The sequence below is a fragment of the Larus michahellis genome, chromosome Z, assembly GCF_964199755.1.
Source record: "Larus michahellis chromosome Z, bLarMic1.1, whole genome shotgun sequence".
Lineage (NCBI taxonomy): Eukaryota > Metazoa > Chordata > Aves > Charadriiformes > Laridae > Larus > Larus michahellis.
This window is the reverse complement of record NC_133930.1, coordinates 40080429-40105119: the sequence shown is the minus strand read 5'-3', so window position 1 is coordinate 40105119 and position 24691 is coordinate 40080429. Positions and strand designations below refer to the sequence as shown.

General features: G+C 38.6%; 1 protein-coding gene across 2 annotated transcripts in view; it reads right to left on the bottom strand.

Moving 5' to 3' along the window:
* PCSK5 (proprotein convertase subtilisin/kexin type 5) overlaps positions 1 to 24691 on the bottom strand; it is a 253931-nt gene that overhangs the window by 48627 nt on the left and 180613 nt on the right. The window contains exons 14-21 of one of the 2 annotated variants that reach the window (XM_074569790.1): positions 21570 to 21713; positions 20053 to 20155; positions 19295 to 19488; positions 17712 to 17796; positions 14929 to 15026; positions 14224 to 14353; positions 13084 to 13199; positions 8118 to 11240 (exon numbers count right to left, since the gene is read on the bottom strand). In XM_074569790.1, the coding sequence (XP_074425891.1) occupies positions 11125 to 11240; positions 13084 to 13199; positions 14224 to 14353; positions 14929 to 15026; positions 17712 to 17796; positions 19295 to 19488; positions 20053 to 20155; positions 21570 to 21713 (986 nt within the window). In that variant the 3' untranslated portion in view covers positions 8118 to 11124. Of the gene's footprint in view, positions 1 to 8117; positions 11241 to 13083; positions 13200 to 14223; positions 14354 to 14928; positions 15027 to 17711; positions 17797 to 19294; positions 19489 to 20052; positions 20156 to 21569; positions 21714 to 24691 lie in introns of those variants that run through there. The other variant, XM_074569788.1, reaches the window with a different exon arrangement.

Here is a 24691-nt window from a genome sequence, read left to right as displayed (position 1 = left end):
TACATGCGTTTATGTAATCTCACACATGCCCATGTAGGCCAAATCTTGAATCGTGTAAATTGACATAATTCCCTGGAAATGGTGTAGCTTTTCTGAACTGCAACACTCTATCTTGTGTGATAGAATACTTTATAAAGGACTAATGATAAAGACATTATAAATGGTGTAGCTGTTTGACATAGAATTCAGCAAGAGTCTGAATTTATCCAGATACTACTGAGATAAAATGTTGCATTGATGAAAACTATCACAATACAGAGATTTTGTAATTCTAGATACTTTCTAGGAAAAAAAACTATGGCCTGCTGTCCAGTAGATCATCAGGCCATTGACAGATTTGCTTAATACAGGCCTCTTGAGTCTTTCTGGTATGCATTCAGAGGGTACAACATGGAATCTCATGATCTCAAATGCTTTATGAGATTTTCAAATATAATTTGATACAAATATACACACACACATATATTTGGAAAATACACAACCATGAAAAAATGCAGTATCTGCAAAGTCTTCCTATTGCAGGTCTGGTGGCTCAGTGCTTTATACTACTGGCTTTACATCATTGGGAAATCTGTCAGGGCAATGTTATTAAATAATTGTTTCTCTGATGTTGTTTTGCGATACATGTTAGAAAACTTCTTGTTTCTCCAGTTCTTCGCTTTATTTGCCTGCACTGCCTGTATGCTTATCCATTGGACCTGAGGTACTAATTTCATACACCTCAGCTCTGCCCACTCAAATTCTTCCCACATGGTAGAAGGGCTTAGTTTTAAAAGGTTTTTGTTATTTCTTTGTTACGCCTTTCATTGGAAGCGCTGTAATTCATTTCAGCTGTGCTGGAATAATGCCAGGAAGACCAGTTCTCTGCTTACTTTATCCTCTGAGTTGAGGCATTTTAAAGCGTACTATTATAAGACTGTGTACCAGGAAACACTTATATACTAGGGCCTCTGAATTGCAAGTCACGTGTAGAACTGTGGATCTGCCACTAAGTGTTAACAAAATAGTTTTTAGTGGATATTCAAAGAGTTAACACTGAAATGCAACTTTAAAGAAGACTTTCAAACTATTCCACAGGGCAGTTTAACTGTTTCCCAGAGTTCTTTGTGGGCTATATATTTCTTTACAAATCTCACTAGATACATACTAGTTACCAAAGCCTCAACTCTCTTTTTCTTTTTTTTTTTTTCTTGTATTAAAATACTTTTTCTGTCCAACATACGTGATGGGGGAATACTCCCAGCAATGTGTCTCAGACATGCCTTCAATCAGGCAATGCTCGTCAAGTACTTTGGATCATCCCATATTTTACCTTCATTTATTTCTCAATTCTGTTACCTGTTTAAAAACTTTTGTCACCTTGTTTACAAAAAAGATACTGAAGGTATTTTAGGAATAAGGCTATGTTAACAGACATAATGCCTCATAGTGGGAAGATTTGCATGCATAATTTTTGGTGTCCCTAGTTAGGACAGTTTAATTCCACATCTGAGCCACGTCGGGCTGCAGGCTGTGTCTTTAACTGCATACAAGAGCCCTACGCTTACACTGAGTTCTTATCACTTGATATGATGCATTTTAAAATGAGGCAAGGTCTATGATCTCCCATTAAGGAGGCAGAAAAAACTGAGTTGCATTAAGATCATCAAGTCAGGGTGCAATAGCAAACTAGAACCTGTCTATCTTGGGTCCCAGACCAGAGCACTGTCATAGTTGCCAGGTCATTGCTATGTCTTTGCATAAGCACTATTAAGTATACAGCCCTCACCTTGTCGCTATTTCTCTCCTGCTTTCAAAAAGCTATGCCATTCATTGGCAGCACATGGTGTTTCAGGAGGCCATTTAGATGAGGGTGTGAAAATCTTTGTAAGTTATGCCTGGAGATATGCACTTTTATTGCTGGCAGTCATAAATTAATCTCTGTTGTAGCATCCCCATGGGACTTAGTCACTGCAAGTCACCTGTTACTTCCCCTTCCCCACTTTTCTTAATCAAAACATCACTTTATCTAAGTTAAAAATGCTCATTGGTTATCTTCTATAGCATTGCACCAGTGGCTTTTCTTCATAGTCAATGAAAAAATGACCTTATTTCCTCCCTTTTGCTTGTGTACCTTCATGGGAACGTGGATATGGATTTTGTACTTGGGCTTTGGTTTGTAATCTTATGGGTTACAAAGGTTTCACAGAGCAGATGCAGATAAAGAAGCATTGATCAGAATTGTTTTTGATCAATCAGCGGTGAGAACTGAGAGGATTTGGTCTTAGGGAGCTCTCTGCTTTTTCCATGTTCAGCCTTGATGCATTTTATTTTGGCTGGCTCATGGGATCGGCTCTTTGAGTTTTGCTGAAGAAATATTTATCCATAGAGCCTAAGTCCATAAGGAACTTAGACTAACCCTCATATAGCAAGACATTAAAATTCATCCTGAGGATTCCTCTTAAAGTTAGCACTCTGTTTAGCCCAAAGCCTTAATTTTTGATAAATTACAGCTCCCTGAAAGAAAAATTGTCATCTTGAAAATGTTAGGACATGGAGGCTATGGCGTTTCCCCCCAAATTTTATGCAGTCATACAAAATTTCAGCCCAGTTTCCAATTATTTGCCTAGCTTCAGCTTTCGGTCTCTTGCTAATTATTCTTCTCCACTCAGTCATTTTACACAATGATCAAATTTTTTTCTCCCTGTTTGGATGTGCAGAAGGGACAAAGAAGATACCCTTCATGGGCAAAACTTTGGGATGCTCTGATCTGAGATGATGAGAGGGATTCAGGATTGGAAGTCTTCTTTTCAAAAGTGCTCCAGGCAGTGATGAAACAGAAGGCTGAAATTAGGATGTTGGCTTCTAAGTCACTGAAGCACCCCTTGTGTCAAGGGACAAAGCAGAACCTTGAAAAGGGCTGAACATCTCTTCCCTGAACAGCGGTGTGCCGAGCTGAGTGTGATATAATGATTTTAGGATGAAAGGCCCTTTTGTTGCAGGATTAGCTGAGATCACACAGAGCCTCAGGTTAGCTTTAATCGTGACAGGCAGGAGAGAGGCAACTGCCTTTATCAACTACGCTATCTCACACAGCCCTCTATTCTTTCCCCTGCTGAATAAAAATATTTACATGAGCCAAAGCTGCCCTTTTTGCTGACACATAGGGATTTTTTCCCCTCTCTTTATTCTGTGTGTTTCTTCCCTCATTTCTATGTAGTATTTATAAATTGGTTGTTAGAAACCCACTGAAGACCCTGAGCCCTCAGGGGTACTGAGTGGGCATAAACAGACTCCAGAAAGACATTTTTTGGCATTTAAAAAATCAGCTTTGAACCTCCATTTGTGCTAAGTTTTTTTATCATTTAAAAAAACAGCTTTAAACCTCTGTTTCTACTAACAATGCAGATGCCTGGAAGTAAAAGCTGGCTGGGATCAGGGTTTCTCCCTTGCTTGTGTAAGCACAAAGGTCAGAGCCTGGCAAGGTTTTCTGCCCCTCACCTGGAGCCTGAAATTTGACAGCCCCATGAGAAAGTGGGAAGGGGAATGAAGCGATCCCGACCTGTACTGCTAATGCTTTTTTCTATACCCTTCTCACTTCTTGAAGGTGGGGCAAATACTATGGCACTCTCAAAATCTGAGACTGACAGTGGAAAAAAAAAATAATCTGTTTAGCCTCTCCGTTTCTGGAGCTTCCCAACTGGAAATTTCCCTGTCTGATCTTGTCAAGCTTCCTGTTTTTTGTGACATTCAGTAGCTGGGAATTTCCTAAAGGACAGTGGAGGCTGCAAATGGAGATACCTGAATCTCACTGAAAATTATCTCATTGTGCTGACAGTACTGCTTTGGCAATCTGGGTAGGTTCCTATGAAATATGCAAAAGAAAGGTGGAAGCTGACTGTATACATTGAGTAAGGCTGGTTTTATTTGCACCTGGAGTACACAAAAGATAGGATCTTTCAGTGCTGGAGGAAAACACAAGTCATACTCCTGAGGCAACCATGGTAGCACGGCATCTCTCTCTCATGTTATACAGCAAGGAGTATGTAATATGTATATGCAGAGCCCTCCCTGTGCACAGGATTTCTGCAGTCTGACTTGGATAGACATAAACCTGAAATGGGAAGAGCTGGATGTCTCAGGGTGGTGTTTGAGTGGTGTCATCTGTCTTAAACAGAGAGACCCCTGCACACAGTGTTTGTACTGGAGATCTCCAGCTTAATCGGGATGTGAACACAGGTCTGCTGCTCTGCTGATAGCTGGGCAGATTTCAGCAGGCAAAGCACTGAATATCAATATGAATCTGACAAGATATAACAACATAGATTCATACTGGTAATCAAATGCAACTTTTGTTTAATTTGCGGAGATGAATACATATTAAAGCCTGAAAGAAATCTGCCAAAAAGATACAAGTTTATCTTCTTGGAAGTAAAGAGCAAACCAAATTAAGTCTTTTAATGAGAGGTATAAAGGAGTAAATTTTATTCCTACCTTTAACTCTTCAGCCAACTCAATACCTTTACATTGGTGGTCTCCCCTAGCCTAAAAATTCCCTTGGTTCCTTGTCTCCACTACAAGCATTTCAGGAATAGCCAAGGTAATTGTTTCTGATGATTACCCTGGAAAGCACAGTCCAGGATGTTCCCTTTAACAGTCACATGTTCCATGCTGAGGCTGCAGAAACGGGTAAATGATAAAGCCCTTCTAATTCAGATACAGCTGTAGAGAGACTTTGCGGCACCATCTTTTTGGTGAACCCTCCTTGGTGGGTGAAACCCACCAAGGTGAACCCAAAGGTGAACCCCTTTGAACCCTCCTTTCAGCCTTTGGATTGAAGGTGTTCAGGGAGGCTGTGCTAGAGGCAGACCCACCAAGAGCAGCATTTACACAACTTCAGTTCAGTATGGCCTTGCTCTTGGAGTGAGAAAAGGGGCTACTTAATTTGGGAATGAATTTTTGAGTTACTTCTGTTTTTTGATGCACTACAGAATGGCAGATTAGCATGGTCACAAGCACCGTGACTGACAGCAATGTGGTCCATGGGGACTGTCAACCAGGTGCTAGGCTTTCCATCCAACCCACTTCTCAAAGAACATCTGCAGGCATCAGGAGGAGGGCAGTGGGCAGGCCCAGGACAATTTTAAATGGAAAAGATATGCAGTATTATCTGAATTGTAACTAAATCACACTAGTCACGCTCCAGTGAACAGTCAGTGCTATTACTGAGTTTGCACGATGGAGCCATTAATTCTCCTTGGGTAAATAAATATTCACCGCCTGTCAGTGTTCTAGCTTCTTCCCCCCAGGCGGATTGGAAAAATGGGTACTTAATCAGCTCATTGCATAACACCATAAAGCAAAAATGTCTACTGTGTTCTGTGATGGGACAGTATTTTTTGCTTTGAAAAGTGATGTTGTTTTCCCAGAAGACCTTCAACATATCCATCCCCCAAACACTGAGAAACACTGATAAATAAATGATTGTGCAAGGGCATTCTTCTAAGCTGTGCCTTGCCCATCTTTGACAGCAAATCCATGAGCTGCTCATAAAACAGAGATATAACAAAAACCAGCCTCTGGTGTGGCACTGAAAGGCTGCATTTGTTGCTTACTGGAATTGTTTTTTTTTAAATGCTCAGAGCCTTCTCACCATAATATGCTTTCCATTGACTGCATTTCCCATGCTAGAAGTGAAAATTGGCTCCGTTTTTATGCAATAAACGTTGCTTTCTAATTCAAAAAGTCCTTCCAGGATTGTTTCCATCATATTGTGGCTATTAAAATACAATTCTGTGGTGGTGTCTACTACCCTTGGACAACAGGTGAACATAACTGCAATCTCTCTGGCTTTATCCTGAGGATTTCAGATCAGTTTCCCTAGTAAGGCCTGTGGTTACTGTGCTCTGAGACTTCACGGAAATGTCCCAGGACTTCAGTAGAGCTGAATCCTCTTTCCTTATCAGTGTGGAACCAACGGTGGAAATGCAGATATTGGTTGCACTTCCACTGGTTGGATGCAATCCTGAGGTGCAGAGCCTCAGTTTGTTCTCAAGGACGCCGTGTTGCTACCCACAACTCTTTAGTACTTGCTAATGAGCAGGATTGAAGCCCCAACACACTCCCATGACAGGTGGTAGTAAATATTCAGATAATCAATTTCATCAAAAATTGAAATCTCCCAAGATATTTTAAGTTAGATGAATAAATAAAAATTATGCCAAACAGAAATCAGTGTTTCCCCGGCTAAACAAAATGTTGAAACTGCATATTCTGAACAAGCTCATGCAAGTTGTTGGTGGTGTCAATTTCTTTTTGATGAAAACTTGACTAGAATTTTTCTTTATATGCTGTAAAACTTTTTTAATGCTTGCTTAAAATATTTTGCACAAACATCTAATGGCAGAACTTCTCTTGATTCATTCTGTACCAATGACATGACAATGGCATATCCAATATAAATATAAGGCATGGTAATGGATCACAGACAAGTTATTGTTCCGCGAGTTGCACTGTAAATTGAAAGCTTTGACTCATACAAGCAGTCGTTTAAATGTCTTTACAGGAATCTTGAATTTATAACAGGCCTTCTTACAGTCATTCAGTTCACTAAATAGTTCATTAAGAAGTAGCAGATAGTTACCTAAAGTGGCCAGTCATAGAGATAATGCTCACTGTGGTTGTGAAGGGGCTAAAATGAGGATTAACTTGGTCATCATCAGTTGCAAGTTGTAGTTAGTGATGGGTGAGATTGCTGCAGTAAGTTCTAGTATATAGGTTTACTTATCTTCAAGGCTCATACTGTCATAACTCGTATCATTACCTGACAATGTGGAACAAGCAGCAGCTCTGCTGTTACTCAATACATTCAGTAGCAGAATCCCAAAGGACTTCGGAAAGTTGCAATCCCAATAGAGATTGGGGTAGTCTGTAAGGTCTGATGGGGAATTCTTTATTAGAAAACGGAGTTGTTCACAGCGGGTGAGTTTGCAAGTCTCCCCAAAAAGACGCAGGATGCACCAGTGGAGATTGGTGTGTGGGTAGGCAGGGTCTAAGCCAAGAGCCACAGGAGCACCTGGTCAGAAGCATAAGGTTTCCACCGACATATCCCAGCAGGTATCTGATTTCCTGATCCCACAACACTGGTGTGTGGCTGAGGTGGAGAGCTGCAGCTAGAAAGGGAATAAGGCTGTAACCTCATTGCAGAAAAGGAAACACCTGTATTATAAAATGATGCCAACACACAAGAGGCTTCTGCAGGATGTTCTGCAGGTCTGGGGCATGCTAAACCTTTTTCTGGTTAAAAATAGGGTTGGCACATGTCCAAGATTGGTGTTTCGGATTTTTTTTTGGACCAAAGCTGTCATTGTTTTCCACATTTTTAGTAAAGAGGTCTAGTTGGGTGTCCAGTTTGCATTTAAATCAAGGACTGTGTAAGTATGCTCCTAAACAGACGTGAACTGGCAAATACTTAACCATGGAAGTGATGTCTTAACTAGAAGACCATCTTCAATTTGTCATTGCATTTTGACTTGTGATACAAATAAGGCAGAAATCAATGAACAGATTTGGACTGATACCACCCACAGTCCTTTCAGACATGGAGAAAAGTATCATTTTGTTCATGTTTAGCAGCTTCTGATCTTTCTAAAATGCTCCGTATCTGTTCTGCACGCCAACCACAGAGTGTCAAATACTCAACACTCCAAACGACTCACCATTGAATCAGAGAGGTAGGATCAATCACCTAAGAAAACTCTGCAGCTGGGAACAAACCAGCTTCCTTTAATTGCAATCCTGTGGCTGCAGCTACCCTTTTGTACAACGACTAACTACACTGATGCTTACAAATTCTGCTTGCATCTGGCCACTGCTATTAAGGTATCACAAATAAAAATGATCAGATCTGAGCTGACACCAGAAAGTACTAGTTTTCAGCCTAAAACTCAGTTCTATGCTTACTTGCCTGTGAGACTTCACAGCTCAACATTTACAGATGTGCCTTCTAGAGCAGACTTTTTTGGCCAGAGCTAATGGAGGCTTATTATCACTCATTGTGCATTTCCTACCCAAAGAAGATGAAATCTTGACAATAAAAGACATCGTGCTTGATTGAGTTTCTCACGCCAGTTGGAAGATGAAGGTGGGGTGGGAGCTGAAAGAAGCAGCTCTGCGTACAGTATTGGAGTAAGTGCTAAGCCAACCTTTTTTCCAGGTGTGGTCTTAGCAAACTACTGCTAAGAATGTGCCATCCCATATATGCTCGGTCCCAGAACTGACAGGGAAACTGTGAGAATGATGACCTAACCCTATATTTTGAAATCAAGTTGGTGACAATTAGATGCTTAAGGCTGAAATGTGGGGTTTTTTTCAAGAATTCTTTACATGGCCTCAGTGATCGTGCTTAAAACGTCATCTGAATATATGACTTCTTGGGTAAATTGCCACTTTGGTCTCCAGGCAGGTTGTAGGACTAAGTGGGAAATGAACGAGAGCGTCAGCTAATGCTCTCGTTCCCCCTGCAGGGGTCACAGATGAGTCTACATTAAGCTCTTTGATCTACTGGCAAGGACAGACAGCCTGCTGTTCTCAACTGGCAGTCTGGGATTGTGATCTGAAGTGTACTGGATGTGAGTACTGGCACGTGAACAGACATCAATACCTCACTGTGCAAATGGCCACGTATGACTGCAAAGATGAAACCTTCCTCCTAGACTGCCTGAGCCAATAGGTAGTTATGCATTTCACTTTTTAATCCTAAACATGCAAGAGTTTAGCCTCATCACAAACTCTTACAGGTCAGAGGAAGCCAGCGTTGTTACCTAATAGGGTTCAGACATGGATGTACGGCTACTACACAAAAGGTGTCCTCCATGGAAACCAGACATTTCTGCAATCATAAATTCCATCACTTCAAACACAAAAAATCTGCAATAAAATTAAGCACCCTCACCCTCCCAATTTGTTTCTATGATTCGTGTACAGTATCTAAGTGCTCTACACCATAAGGCTACCTGTGCCCTTCAATAAAGATTTTTTACATATAGATTATCAACATGTTTTTCCAGACCAAAAGAACAGGAATTTAGGTTAATTTAATAGAAAAAATAAAATATGGAATAACATTGATTTTGGCCAATATCAATTACAACAGAACTACCCTATTTTACAAATAACAACTGAACATTTTACACATGTACAGTATTTTTTCAGTAAAAATGAATTTGGATATAACAATGTGTCAGTTTTTTTAAAAGAAAACAAAGATATTAATTTCTTCTCTATAATAGTGTTAGAGACATTTGTAAGTATCCAAACAAATTCTTTACAATCCATTACATAATTAAATCTCAATTATGAATATATATTTATATATAATATATATATAATATTAACTTAAACTTTGAAAGCATTATGTTCTAGTTAAACATGTTATACTGAGAAATGAGGCAGTAACAGACTAGTAGTTAAACTAGCACAAATGGAATTCTTTTAAATTTGAATGTTTATCAGGAAATTTCTAATGGGCACCAAAGGAGCTTGACTGGCTCCCCGTCATACCGAACCAGGTTGCAATAGTTTATCTGCTCTCTGCTAAAGGTGGCACATTACCTTTATAGGTTTTTATCCATATTTTTTTTAAATAATTTTTGATCATCTTTATTTTTTAACATTTACATGCTTAAACACCTGCAATCCATTTTCTCCTTGTAGGTCCTGCAAAGATGACTGAGAAAGACACTCTGTACGTTTTAAGTATTATCCCCTGAAAACAGTATCTTTGAAGTTCAACTTTCTGTTTTCTGCTAAACGAATGTCTTTCAAACAGTATGCTAAGTGAAGCTCATGAACATATATTAAATGGAAATTTATACTGGCAGCCATGTGCCTGGCCACAGAGAGAAAGGCAGGGGCCGCTTCTCTCACCACCCAGGATGGTTTTACAGTGAGGTAACTCCATTGGCCTCAGCAGGACTATTCCCGCTGAACTTTCTATTGTGAGCAGTTAAAAGCAGATTCAGGCCCATCATGACACAATTGTTACACCAAGAGAACCATTGATTTATTGCCCTATATTTACTTATTCCTGGAGACATATTTGGCACAATTATAAATCCAGTCCTGTAAACACATCCTGTTGCATATAGTCACACTGGCATTTACATATGAGCACTATGAAATAGCTCCACATATCTGTATGATAATATCCCCTTTTTTTGTGAACGCTACAAGACAACAATAATTTATGAATACTTCTTACAGGTTAGCAATGTCTTCCGACTTCCAAGCGTATACATTACTCTCACTTACGCAAACGAAGAGAAGTAGTATCTTTTGAATTTGTTCGCTACAGGAACAATGTTTTTTTTTAAAGTTTATTTGAAATAGCTTTGACAATTTAAAAAAATAAAATAAAAATCCTAGCATATCTGTTAATAAGCTAGCTGTCTAAAAATGAAATCTATATGACCAAAACCACATTTTGGGCAAACATATATACATACTGCATGTGATACAAAAAACAGCTCACAGCAGAGGAAGTAAGAAAGAAATGTGTGCAGAAATATTAACTTTTCTTTTTTTAAATACTGTTACAAAAGGGGCAGAACTTAGTCCTGCAGCTAATGATGTTTTTGATCCCCTCAGGAACTCAAGTTCCCCCTGTCAATACACATAGCACAAAAAACCTAATGCAAACATTTTTGTATTTTTTAGTTTTAATCCATGTAAACTTATGTTGTATTCTTGAAACACTCTTTAAACATCTTGAAGGGGAAAGAAGCAGGAAAAAAAGGGAAGAAAAAGGACCTTCAAAAAACAGGAATAATCCTAAGGTTGATAGGAAATCAAATCATGAGTTAAATGTTAATTTTGGCATCAAATGCTTTGGTCACACAATACTGACTCTGCGATCCTGGATGCTCAGCTCTAGACACCCAGTTATGAAAGGTAGGCGTGTTGTAGTTTTTCCATTTAAGTTCCAACAAACAGTTCACCATCTCCCCAAACAAAGAGGGGGGGGAGAGAGAGAGGTGGCTTTCTTTTTTTTCTCTTTCTTTTTTTTTTTTTTCCTTTTTTCCTTTTTCAGTAATACGGATTAATCTATAAGTCTACAGGAGCAGGAGGACGCTGGGAGGTGTCAGTTCACCCCTTATGCGTACATGTTCTGCAACACAATTGCTGAAGCACTTTCCGCTGGCAGAGATTGTTCTTTTTCACCAGCATACAGAATCCTCCCTCGGCCCAGGACTCTTCCGTGGCTTCCAGAGGGCAGCAGCAAGAGAAGGAGAGGAGGTTGAAGGTTTGGAGAGCATGGTGTGTACAATGGAGGAAGGTTTAATTGGTCAGACAGGCAGATTTGGTTGAAGAGACCATTCATGAGCAGGTAGCAAGTAGGAAATTTGGTCCATCAAAAGGAATTTCAGTCAACAGCATTTTTATATTTTTTTTTCAGGAAGAGATATTGTGTGGTCCGACAGGGAGTGATTGGTATCCATTTGTGAAAAGGGAAAAAAGATTAGAAAGAGAATAATTAGAAAACAGTGATATTTACAGCAAAGGAATTTGTTCTCAATTTTTATGAATCAAAAGAATAAAACAGTAAAACCACAGAAAAAGAATAAAACATTCTCAACAGAAATGCAAATCTTATCGAGTGAGTTAGACTAGTAACCAGTGCTTGATTGTCAGGCAATGAAATGAGACCCGCTATGCTTTCTAAAGTAACAGACACCCCCGCCACCCCACCACCCCCCTTCTGGACTTTCCATGGCTACCTTAGACTGTTGAGAACACGTGCTGTGCGGTGGGATCCAGCATGGTGCACTGAAATTGCCTGGAGGCCCCCCACACTGACACGTTGCCCTTTCATGGCACCCACACTTGGAAGAATGGGGGAGTCAGTACTGAGACAGGGTGTCCCCAGTCCTGGGCAACTACATGTGTATCTGACTGAAGTCGCGTGTGTACAAATGAAGACAGATTTATCCAACGATATTAAAGACCAAACTGGTATGTCAAATGTCTGCATTGCAGAATTCAACTGCAATACCATACCAAGACTGTGGTTACTCAAAACTCTTAGCATTATGCTTCCTCTTCATTTGTTCATCTATATCTGACTTTCTCTGGACTTCCAATGAAACTTCTAATGTCGTGATGTGAAAAGGTCTCATGACTGGTTTCCCAGTACCTGTAATGTAACTTTACAATGGACAGGATACTTTTCAAAGTTTGAAGGCCCAAATTCCAACAGGAGCTGTAAATGTCCACAGAAACAAGACTCAACCCTGCACCCTTTTTCTCTTTTCTAAGACTTTGTTAAAACTCTTACTAAATCCAGCGGAAATGAGCTGGACCCAAGAGTTGTTGTTAGCTTTTTGTACATCTGATGTCAGGTTATCTTCCACATGGCTTAACACTGGGCTTTGTTCTGGTATGATTTTCCTGTTGGGCTGCACTTGCTGGGCTGTTTCTACAAGGAATTCACATAGTAACATTTTTAGGGAAGCATGACGTTATCTAAGTGTCTCTGTAATTGTGACATTTGAAAGGAATGAATATTAGTGAATAATTAAGCCAATCATATGCAGTAAGAATGCTATCTTGGTTGCCACAGAGAACTTGGAGGAAGTTCAGATCTCCACCGCAAATCGGGTGCTCCCTATTTCAGAATTCTTTTGTTCTCATTACCCTTTCACATAATTCAAGCAATACTATAGGCACTTAAAATCCTTTTTACTTACCAGCATTTTCACAGTTTAAAGTGGCGAAATAGAAAATTTGTGATACTGTTGATACTACACTAGGGTCTTAAAAATCTTTTGAAATCAATGGCTTTTGAAAAACAGACAAGGAAAAGTAGGTTGTTGGCAGGAGGGAAAACTATTTTAGGAAAATTCAGGTAAAGTGGATGTGACTAATCTTGTTAATACACGCAAATGCAGTTTTCTCCTTTTCATAAGCCTGAAAAAGTTAAGTAAGTAGTGTAGAGCTCAAATCAAGATTGTAACAAAAGAAAAGAAATAGACCAACCCAACCCAATACATGTAAAAGAAGATGATGGCAGTGGTAAAATGGATCTCTTCAGAGAATTGGACTCACCATCCTTGCAGACTGTTCCCACTACACAGACACCAGTGTCTAGGTTATAGCCGCTTGGACAGCTTGTACAGTTTCTGTCTCCTTGACCACTGCAATCCAAACAGCTGGCATCACATCTGAAAGACAACGGCAGGAGTTGGTCTTACAGCCTCACCAAATACTAGAGTTCCGGAGAGACCTCTTCTGTATTGCAAAGGGCTTGTTTGCTGTTTCTAGAGGTATCAGCTGCTCTAATAACAATAATTAAAAATATTTAACTCCCCCTGCAACCCAGTCCTGCTTCTTTCATCCAACCACTTTCTATTCACACTTTTTTACTAAACAGCTGCATTATTGTACTATTTTGGAGCTATGCAGAAGTAATCAACAAAAGTATCAAGCTGATTGTGCACACATGTGCCATCAAGGCATGAGCTAAAGCCACAGGATGAAAAAGACTGACCTGCTGCCCAGCCCCTTCATCACCCTTCTGGCTCCATCATATTTTCATTGCATATCGATTATTTTCTTCTGCGGAAAGCTACAACACATGGTGATTCCCTTCCTGCCCTGAACTCAAAGCCAGTCAATAATAAATGATTCCAAAGGGCAACAAATAGTATTTGTTTAACAAAGAATGGAATAGAAAAAAAAGTCCCTTCCTTGCACAGCACAACAAAGCCTTGTCCAAGATTTATCCACCCATTTGTACACTGAGTCAGGCGAGTTACTCCAGACAGCAGTCTGGTACTACACTTGTGCCATGTTTGTGAATATGCAGCTGAAGAACTGAAATGGTCCCTATGAGTAGTAATTAATTTGCAATTTAAAAGAAATAGTTTGACTATTTTCGTTTGTTACTGAGAAATGCAGGTCCTCTGCCAGATTTGTAAATTTTATGCTTCTACTTTGATTCTCACTACAGGTTTTTAAAGTGAAGGACACACATACAAGAAAAAAACACTTTTAGAAGACCTACATGAATATAATGTGAATTAAAAAAAAAAAAAGCTTTTCCTTCATTTGCTTAGCATGCGATATATTTTTTCCATTTTTTTAAATCAGCAGTGTTTTATGTTCTCACAAGTATTATCTGTTTCAACACAGTAATAACTAATATACTGCCAAATATCAGACACATGTATTAGCCACTGATCATACCTTTTGCAGCTTTTGTATCCACTTTCAGTAGAGTGATCAAGGTAATAACCACTACTACAGGACTGCACACATCTTCCATCTTCCATAAAATAACCCTGTGTGCAGTTTATACAGGCATCTACTCCAGCACCTTAAACCAGAGAGAAAATATAGTGTATTAATGGCTAGTTCCTCTTATTGCCTAACAGACACCATCTCTAACTGTAGCAAAATCTTATAATTTTAGAGACTATGTTTTATTTGCCTTAATTTCTTTCAAACAGTAGCATCAAGCAATAAAGGTACATGGTTAGAATAAACAACATTCCATAATTTCAGTCTATCTTTTTCTTAAAGAAATGGATGTGGGTAATTCTAAAGCTTGCAGAAAATCTACCAGTCATTATTCCATCCCAGAAAGAAAATGGAGGGCATTACTGGAAATCAGAATGAGCTCTAAAGAGGGGGAGGAAAAAAAAAAAAAGAAACAAAAGAAAAAAGAAAAGGGAAAATAAAAGAGTGTCTGCATACTTTCAATTAGAAAACTGATTTTCATGGTAGCTGAAAGAAGTCTGCTGTATTTAAAATATACTAAAGAACTATCAAAAGAATTAAGTTTTTACATGTTAGCCATCATGTTATACTGTAACTGTGATATAGGAGAATAAAATCAGAGCTAAAAATATACAGGAAAGGAAATGATGCCGATAAATGTCAGTGGGGTACCTGCACATGTTGCACAGGAACGGTGACACGGTTCACATTCTCTACCATTATGGTATTTTCCTTCTTCACAGCGGATAGCACATTTAGTGCCATGCAAACTATTGTAACAAGGAAAAAAGCACAGTGTTTGGGCAGATAACAGCAACAGAGGACAACAAGGTCATGAACAAACCCAGTAGTTCTCTTCTAATAAAAGAACAACCCATATCTTAGGATTCATCAGCTTCCTTCATTGGTCATATTTTATAGATCTAGAGACAGCATTCACTTCAAGTGGGAATGAAATGCAGTTTTGCCAATGGTGAAATACAGAAGCTGTTTACAAACTCATTGTAAATACTACGAAGTAGTAAGGGACAGAAAAAGAATGAACAATGCCGGAGTACTAAAAATTCAGGCATGTAAAATGCAATTACCCACGAGGAATTTGGCACAGGGTCAGCACTACTGTACTGACAAAAAAAAAATGCTAAGAGAGTTGTTAACAAGATCTCATGCTTCTCTTGAAAGACCAGCAGCATCTCCTGATACTGTGCTACAGCACAGGTTAAGAATAGATTCACAGCAAAGGAAATCGCCACCTCTTTCTGCAATAGCAGTTTCCATTGAAAGCTCCTAACTGAATGCCAGCTCTGGTGGCTGGGGAGATTTGTCAAGATTACAGCTCTGAGGTATCCTGCCTGCAGGCACTTTTGAGAGAGAGCACAAAAGAGTGCGTAACAGTGGAAAAAAAAATAGCATAAAGAGTCATATTTCCATGCTTCCCTCTAAGTAGCTGTTTATGCTTTCATGTTGTAAGGTGCCTACAGCAGGTTTGGGGATTTTTTTTAAGCTAGGACTTCTCTGCCACGTTTGCCCTCTTCTGTGGAACTTTAGCTTTCATCCAACTTAACTCTAAAAACACTCTTCAACTCTGGGGATTACCGCCCTGAATGAGCGCTAACCTTGTTTTACAGATTCGATCCAGGAAAAGTTGTGTGTGCTCAGCACCACTGGAAATTTTCAAGAGTACATATGGTCCCAGTTTAGAAAAAAAAGTAAATTAGCAATTTAACAAACCTAACAATCCCTGATTTCTTATTATTTTTCCTCAGTCACACAAAGTGCCTCTCGAGGCAGGTAGTATTTATTATCATGTTTTTTACAGATGAGAACACTAAAACTAAAAAAACCTAAAAATTTGCCCACGCTTATTTAGTGGGCCAATAACAGGATCAGAACTGGAATCCAGGTCTCCCAAGTCCCACCTAGGTCCCTGCCCATCGGTAACTCCGCCAAGAAAATGCAGCAAGTTTCAAACAACTGGGGAATATGAAATGCATGTCCCGCAAGGCTCCATTTATCTGTCACACCCACACAGATGGTGTTTTTTCAAAACGTTACCAAAAATCAATCTTAGTTTGCTAATATTGACCAAGAAAACATGAAGTTTGGGTTCTTTTTTTTTTTTATATTTCAGTTTCTCCTTCTCACACTGAATGGACTTGTGTACTTTCTTCAGTGGTGGTGCTACAAGCTGCTGTTTGTGTTAATGGACAGGCAAACTCAGTTCCTGAGAAAGAAAGAAAATGTGGGCATAGATTTTCTACAGCAACTGTGTCCTGTAAGGTCCTAGATTTATGTAATCTTTGGTGTCCTGACACATCGTAGAAACTTCTAAACTACTAATTTACTAATTTGATTTTGCAGATACACAGAAGTTCATGCTGAGACTCTTAAAATTCTCCAAAATCTTTACATGGATTGCAAATACAATAACATTTTAAAAGGGACACATATTATCATATTTCACAGGCATTGTAAATAGACCAATGTTCTGATTCGATCCCATGCTTTTCTTCCCATTAGGTCACACTTCCTTTTCAAAGGGTCACTTTTGAAAAAATTGTGATATTCCTAACAAAAATCATGCAGGCACCTGGAAAATCTAGATGCAACGTAAATAGACAGAAGTGAGAATTCCTTTACAAAATGGAAAGGAATCCAGCTATTGATGTCCTAGAAACAAACAACATTCAGCGCTTACTAACTAAAAGATGAAAATCCACATTGATGGAAGGTAAAAGCTCAGTGTTAAAATATTTGCAGAATACTCGTACTCTGCAAGAAGAACCCCTACAGATACTGAATACTGACTTCATATTTTTTGTGGCATAAAGCCAGCGTACATTCCGTCATGAATTTTATAAGATTTTTGACCTTTGCTGTTTGGATCAAAAGGTCATTCATTCATAAAGGAGCTTGAAATGTGTACTGCTGCTTTGCAGGTTTTACCTATCAGTTTCAAGAATGATTAAGTCCCCCTATGAAGAAAAAATATTGACTGCTGTTTAAAATATGTGCACACTATATTGTAATAGAATTGAGCCTGAGGTACTTGAGATAAGTGAATGACTGGATGTATGAAGAAATACAATAAAGATAAGAAAATAGTTTCTAACTATCACAGGAATGAATCAGAAAGATTAATATGATTCATCAGCTCTACCTCTAAAATAATCCTTGACTGACACACTGTAGGTCAAAAAAGTGAAGAAGCCAGCTTTCCACATGACTGTGGCTTTTATTTTACCTGAAATCAAAGGTCTTCTAAAAATCCGTTGTTAACCCAAACTGGCACATAGTAGCACAAGAAAATACTATATTACAAACTAAACAGTGATGAAACACATGAAATGAGAGACACTCAAGGTTAAATAGCTATCTGATGTTCTTCGTTGTGTATCCACGGTCTTGTAAACCTCTTCAGATATTGTATTTAGTGACATCCATCATTTCCTTACCTTAGGCCATGTTTGCATTCTGTGCAGATTTGGTATTCAACACACGTCTTACAGTTTTCACTACATTTTCGGCAAACAATCTTACCTACAAAGGAAAAAAAGAAAACAGCCCAGAAAACCTTGGTCAGTTATGTTTAATAAAAGCATATGGATACACTACTACATGACTTATTGCTTTCTAGCTTAACATTAGGGAGGGAAGGAGCAATCTAGACTAAAATAGCTAAATTCTGCCTATCATTAGCATTTTCCATCAAACATCAAATGGTTTAATGTATTTCTAAACATTTGAAGTTATAGTGGTACCCTGAGAAAAACCTGCTTTGAGGTCATTAAAAAATCTTCATAAATATTTTAAATTCACATTAACTATTTATAATATGTACTTAAATCGTCTTTTCATATAGCAGTGATATGCAGTAATGATTGCCATGTGTTCCAGAGACTGTCCTGCAATTTACCTCTTACGCTTTCCATGCAAGCAGCCTGTCCTGTCTTCCTGATTTGGTGCTTAAAGACAGACCTGCACGAACTGGTCTGATCTTAACAAATTCAGCACATAAATTACTTAACACCTGCCTATTCATCTCAAGAGCTCCCTGCTTTAAGAGATCTCTCTCTCTCTCTCTCTCTTCAGACCTGGTGTATTTTAAGATGCAGTGCCATGTACCTTTCTGAGAAGAAAAACCTGATGTTCCTATTTGATCCTAACTTTTTATCTATCCATCTTAATTGCGTGGAAAGGAATTCCCTTTACTGTAGTTCTCACACAGTGAAAAATGGAAGAATTAAAGTAGTACCTGTTTTTACTAATTCTCAAAAATGAACACACAGCTTCACCATGCAGAAAGCAAAAGGTTAGGTACCTAGATGAACAAAGCTCTGGAGCACATATTTATCTTATAAGGATGTGTGTAAAGATAACTGAAGTCACTGCAGTTTTAAGCACTTTTGATTATATGTCTAAGTATTTTTGCTAGCCAAAGATGTGAATTAAGCATGGGCAGACTACTTGGCGATCAGAGGAGGAAACTGAAGGCAGGCATCTCACATGGCAGAGTATTACTGTTCTTGGGTCATCACGTCACTGCAGGTACTTCAGTCTGTCAGAAACATTAATTGCAGCCACGTTTTACATCTGAGGAGCCTGTTTTTCTTAGTGGCCAGTCTCCAGTTCAGTGGCCATGGTTGGTTCCTCAGCTCTCTCTCCTATCTGGTTCCATATCATTTAAATATAGGGCAATGAGGAATGCCTCAAGTTCAGAACGTGGGTGCTGCCTGTCCCTTTCTGGAGTAGTGATAATCTGCTCTGTCCTGAAGCTGACTTGCTCTTGAACTGCCCTCGTTCTCCTACTGTTACTCCCTATCACAAGCAGAAAAGACATCCTGCCACTAAGCATGGTTTTTAAAATAAAGGAATATTTTTGAGGACATTCTTGATCACACTTGGCAACAATTTAATAAGAGGAATGCGATAAGAGATAGATGCATCAACACACACTTTTCCTGCTTGTAAGTATTCCAGCAACCTCCCCAGATCAAATTCTGTAGCCCACAATAAAGAAACAATAAGAAATACTGACTCTTATCCAGGTAAAACCCATCAGGGCAGTTGGTAATACAGCTATTGGTTACTTCATTCAGGTAGTAGCCAGATTTACAGGTCATGCACTGGTCACTATGGCCTCCAACACAGGTTTCACAATTGGGTGAGCATTTTTTACAGCGTTTCTTGTCTGCATTGTAGTGACCAGGTGGGCAGGTCGAAACACAGATCCTGCAGACAGCAGGGAAGAGAAGGCAGAGTCGTTAATGAAATAACCTGCCACCACATTCCTGGACAATGACTGCAAAGCAGAAGTATTTCTCAGCATTGCTGCTAAACACGATCACGTGTTTACTAAGATGTAACCCTCCAAAGCATTGCATCAAGCTGTCTCTTCCATTTATCACCCTACAGCATATGATATCTGACTGGCAAATGTTTTGTCAGACAATCATACAGTATCATTTTTGACCATCTACATTTCTTCCTATCTTGTTCAAACTCCATCACAGAAGCTGTAGTAGCTATCACAGTTACATATATATACATATAGCCTCTTATGAAAAAATAATCAAGAGATGAGGACATAATCAGAGAAGGGTGTTTGAAGGCTGTAGTTTAAATCCTGATTAGCTAGGGTGCTTTTTTTTCAACTCATAAGAAAATTTGTCAAATTTTTGTCAATTGTCAGTGTCAGTGGAAAATGCATTATCCATGACTGCAGCAAAGAGAAAAGGAAGTTAAGATATACACTAAGAAATCTATGAAGTAAAGATTTTTTTCTCTTGGTCTTACCGTGTGTTGTTCTTAGATTTATAGTAGTAGTGCAGACAGTCAGTACAATGATCTGGTCCTGGCCCATCACACCCTACTTTACTGCATTCTGCATTGCAGGGACCTGTAATAAAACCAGAACACAGCGGCCAAAGGGATTAAAACTTCTAATTTGGTACTTATCACCCCTGAAAACATAGTATTTTAATGCAGAATGCAATTACTCTGTTTCGCTCTTTGATTTGAATTCCAGATAATAATTTGGCTCCAACAAAAAGAGAAGATTTTTAGTGAAGACCTTGCAAATCCTGGCCTCAGTATTTATTCACAGTGATTTATAATTTTTAGCAAGTGTGTCATCCTCTATAGAATCTATCAAAGAGAAAATATTTCTGGATCCAAACAGATGCTTTCCTAATGCGTAGCAAATAATTTTGAATTTTATTCAGAAATATGCAAAGGCTTCTGTAATTCATAATAAGGAATTATTAGCAAAATCACTTACAACAAGCAGGTCAACATAAATTATGAACAACATGATCAGTGCCTACTCTGGTTACCAGCTGGGTAACAACTGGTCCAAGTGGCTACCACAACCCAACTGAACCAGCCACCAGGGCCCAGATGCACCTCCACCTGTGCTGCTACATGCTGCAAAAGCCTCTGCTAATACTTGCTGATTAGCAAGCCTACCATCTTACCCACACTCGTGTTGGACTCAATGATCCTTATGGGTCCCTTCCAACTCGAGATATTCTATGATTCTATTTTACAGTTTTCAAATAGGTCCTTCCTGCTACAGGAAGAGAGAACCACCAACTCCTGCCTTTACGTAGGTGAACAGCCTGTGGGTGAAGTTGTAACTTTCAGGATCACTGCTCTCTCATGAATGAAAGGCGTTGAGTTTGCCTTGAATTTGTCCTAACATAAGGGAAGCTTGAAGTAAAGTGAGTTTGCTTCATAAGAAACATAAGAATAGTGACATTTACAGCAGAGACAGTAGTGTTTCATCACCTACCAAAACAAAGAGTTTAGCAGCTCTCAATCTAAAATAGGGACTGTGGGTCTGACATGCTGTGGCAGGTGACTGTAATAACAGAAACTTCTAAATTGAACTTTCTCCTACTATTTCTTTGCTGGAGCTATACTTAAGATTCATCAGCATTAACCATCTACACAATGCTCCTAATCTTGGAGTACCTGGAGGAAACTTGCAACTTGACTCATTTTGCAGTGCCAAAAGTCTAACTCTGTTGAGGTCTAATGATAAGGTTGAAAAACTTCTACAGGGACCAGTGAGAAACAACACAGATGCAGATGATAACGTTCTTCAACATATTCATACACTTACATTAAAAGCAGTACATTTTTCACAGAAGAAATGAAAATACCTAACTTTAAATTATAAAACAAATAGTTCTGACCTTAAATTAGAAATCTACTTCACTGAACATTTTACATATGCAGAGTCTCAGGTCATTCCTTCAACCCATTATGTGTTCAGTAAATGCACAATCATAGTAAATGAATGTACGCACCTGAATAGTCATCTGTTCCATAATCTTCTGTAGGGTCTTCAACTGGACTAGAGCGCACTCTTTCCACCTTCGGAAAATCATTTCTTGGTGAGTAAGGCTGGATGGATGTTCCATACAGTACTAAGGACCACTCTTTCAATTTGCCTGGAAGTTAAGTATTTACAATCTAGTTTTAGAAACCATTTCTAATTTCTGTGTCTTACAAAAACATATCACTTGTAAACATGACTTTGTGACCAGGTATGGAAGCCACTTTTCATATAAGTGTCTTCAGTTTAATATAGCTAGTGCAATTACTGCTTCACTATAAACTGAGAAAGCACTTTCTTCAATCAGATTTTTACAGTATTTTCATTGTGCTCCAGTGTCTTGTAGGTCTAGTAAAAGTTTGCACCATGGGTTGAATTCAGTATAAACAATAAACAATAAAACCTTTGGCCATACACTTATTCGGAAAATGCATTTGGTACTCAACAAAGAGTTTTTCTCTGGATTTCACTTTCCCTCAGAACATTAATTATCCAGTAATTATTATTTGAGATCTTTTAGCTTACTAGCTGTATTAAAAATTCTTACTTAAGAAAGGGGTTACATTTTGTTTATTCCTCAAGAGTACTTTTCACTGGCTTACAGGACAAATCTTGATGAACAGGAAACAAATTCTTTTAAAATCTCCATGGTAAAACATCAGCGTCCCCTCCCAAACCAGCATAATTTCTTACTTATTTGCCCTAGCTATTTGGCAGATATATCATTGCATTGTCTGTGTTCGTCACTAATATTCTATCCTCTCAGTACCTGAGTGAAGGAAGAAAAAAATGTTTGCCTGTCTTAAGCATTTATCTGACTTTTTGGCATTTTTTTTTTTTGTGTAGAAGAATAAAAAGATAAATGTCTATCAAGTCATCAGTTCAGGCTGTCAGCACACAAAGCATGAACTTCCAGTCCCCACCTTTCTGTCTGTAATAGCCAGTGAATTAGTTCTGTGAAAGAGCAAAAGGACTCAGGCCTGAAGCAATGCCTAAAGTAATGACGCATGAAAAGCACATCCCTGCTTGAAAAGATGGAACGTAAGTTTGGTCTTATCCTATTCTCTTCATTATATTTATGTTTGAGTAGCTAGTTGTAAATGTCAAATTCTCATCAGAAGAAAAAGGAAACAGATGAGCAGGGACTATTTATTTTTTTAAAAAGATCTTGTTTTGGAGGCTGTTCTGTGTTTAAAATACTCTTCTCTTAGAACTATTATTTAAAAAGAAATGTAATCCAGGTATGTCTCTTCTCAAGAAAATAATATACATAATGTAAAATTAAGTTCAAGTAATCTTTCTCTTCTTTCATTTTAATGACACTCAGTAATTTGAGCTTTCATATTGATCACTTGGACTTTTTCAACCTGTGCAAGCAAATTACTTCGACCTTTATTGCAAGTGATTTCTGTATTTTCCCCAATGCCATCTGGTACCCTCCACTGACATTACCAAGACAATATATGATCTCTCTGCTTTTACATTCCTCCTTCAAGCAGTAAGCAACTATAAGCAAAACCACAACCTGACAGATGCTAGCCCAGTTCTTTTAAATGGTTTATACTGTAGTTAAAGATGGGCATCTCTGTTCTCTCTGTGTCTTGCCAACCAAATTTAATCTTTCTGGGACAGAAATCTCTCATTTCATACGAAACCTTCTCTGCTCTATGCTCAGTTTTTGAGAAGAAACTATAGGCAAGAGACTCCATCACACAGCTTACAACTTTTCACAGCTAAAGCAAAGAATTACTTCTTTTAGAGAGACATGAAATCCCGATTTGAAAAAATAACTGATTAAGAGTCTACCACACTTTTTGCCAAACTACTGGCTAATTACCTTGGCTGTAAAACTGCATGCACCTTATTTTCAATTTGTCTTTTTCTACCTCTAGCTCACAGAAATGTAGCTCTTTGGTCCCCACTAGATTAAAAAGACCCAGATCACATATTTTCTTCCTGTATAGACATAAGGGGATTAAGTTACGCCTCAATGTTCTTTAGAGTGATTCAGCTGGGTCCTTACAGGCACCTTTCTTTTTAGGAAAGAAAAGGGAGCTCATTTATAACCAGATATGCAGTCACCTCTACAGACCTTTCAAAGCTATGGCTTCTCCACACACAGCCTCTTTCCATTTTGTGTTTAAGCCCATTTCTACAGCGTATGAACCATAATATATTTGATACAATCAAAAAATGCGTGTTTTGCTAAGTTATTCAGATCTTTTCATTCTCATAATTTTTTTGCTCCAAAGATCACTAAACTTTCCAAGGGCTGATTTTATACTTCTTCCAGGACACTGGCAAAAATACTGAATACTAGAAAAAAAAGTATTTGCAAGGACCCACTAAAAATAACCACAGGTGAAGATGCTCCTCAGGCACAGCGTACTGTGCCTGGACTTTACACACATGGAAGGGGTTGTACTAACATTGCTGCAGGAAGGATTGGTGCTTTGAATGTTACTTAATGCAAAAGGGCAACAACGAAAATAATGCAGGGTCTCTTGGGAGATCAGTTGCCTTTTAAGAATGGTTCAGTAAATAAAGAGGGAAAAAATTCATGTGACTTGCCAGCAAATAAATGAAGTCTGCCTTAAGGCAGGTTTAATTTACACAATGAAAATATTTCAATAACTAAGTATATATACATACACACACACTTTTATAATGAATAAACAACGTGTGCGCATTTAAGCCAAAATCTTTCTTTCCCCATTTTTGGCCGATTTCATCATTTAGTCTGGCTAGAATAATCCTTTACCCTGCTTGTATTTAGTACGTAACAGAGGTCCCATATTGTATGTATAGGAGAAAGGGTATATCACAGTGTTTCACAGCAAGCACATGTCCACCTCCATAAACTCTACAGAATTAAATGCAGAAATCACATGCACTAGTTTTATGAACTGGACCCTGCATTTCTTTACGGGTAACAGATGTGGCATTACCTTGCCAACGCAGGGATATGATGACATGTTGGCTCTTTGTTCTCAATTTGATTACAGAAAAACTGCAGCTCTTAATTATAAGACCTTTCAATAGCTAAACAAACACATGCACACAACAGAAACAAGAAACAGGCATGATGGTGAT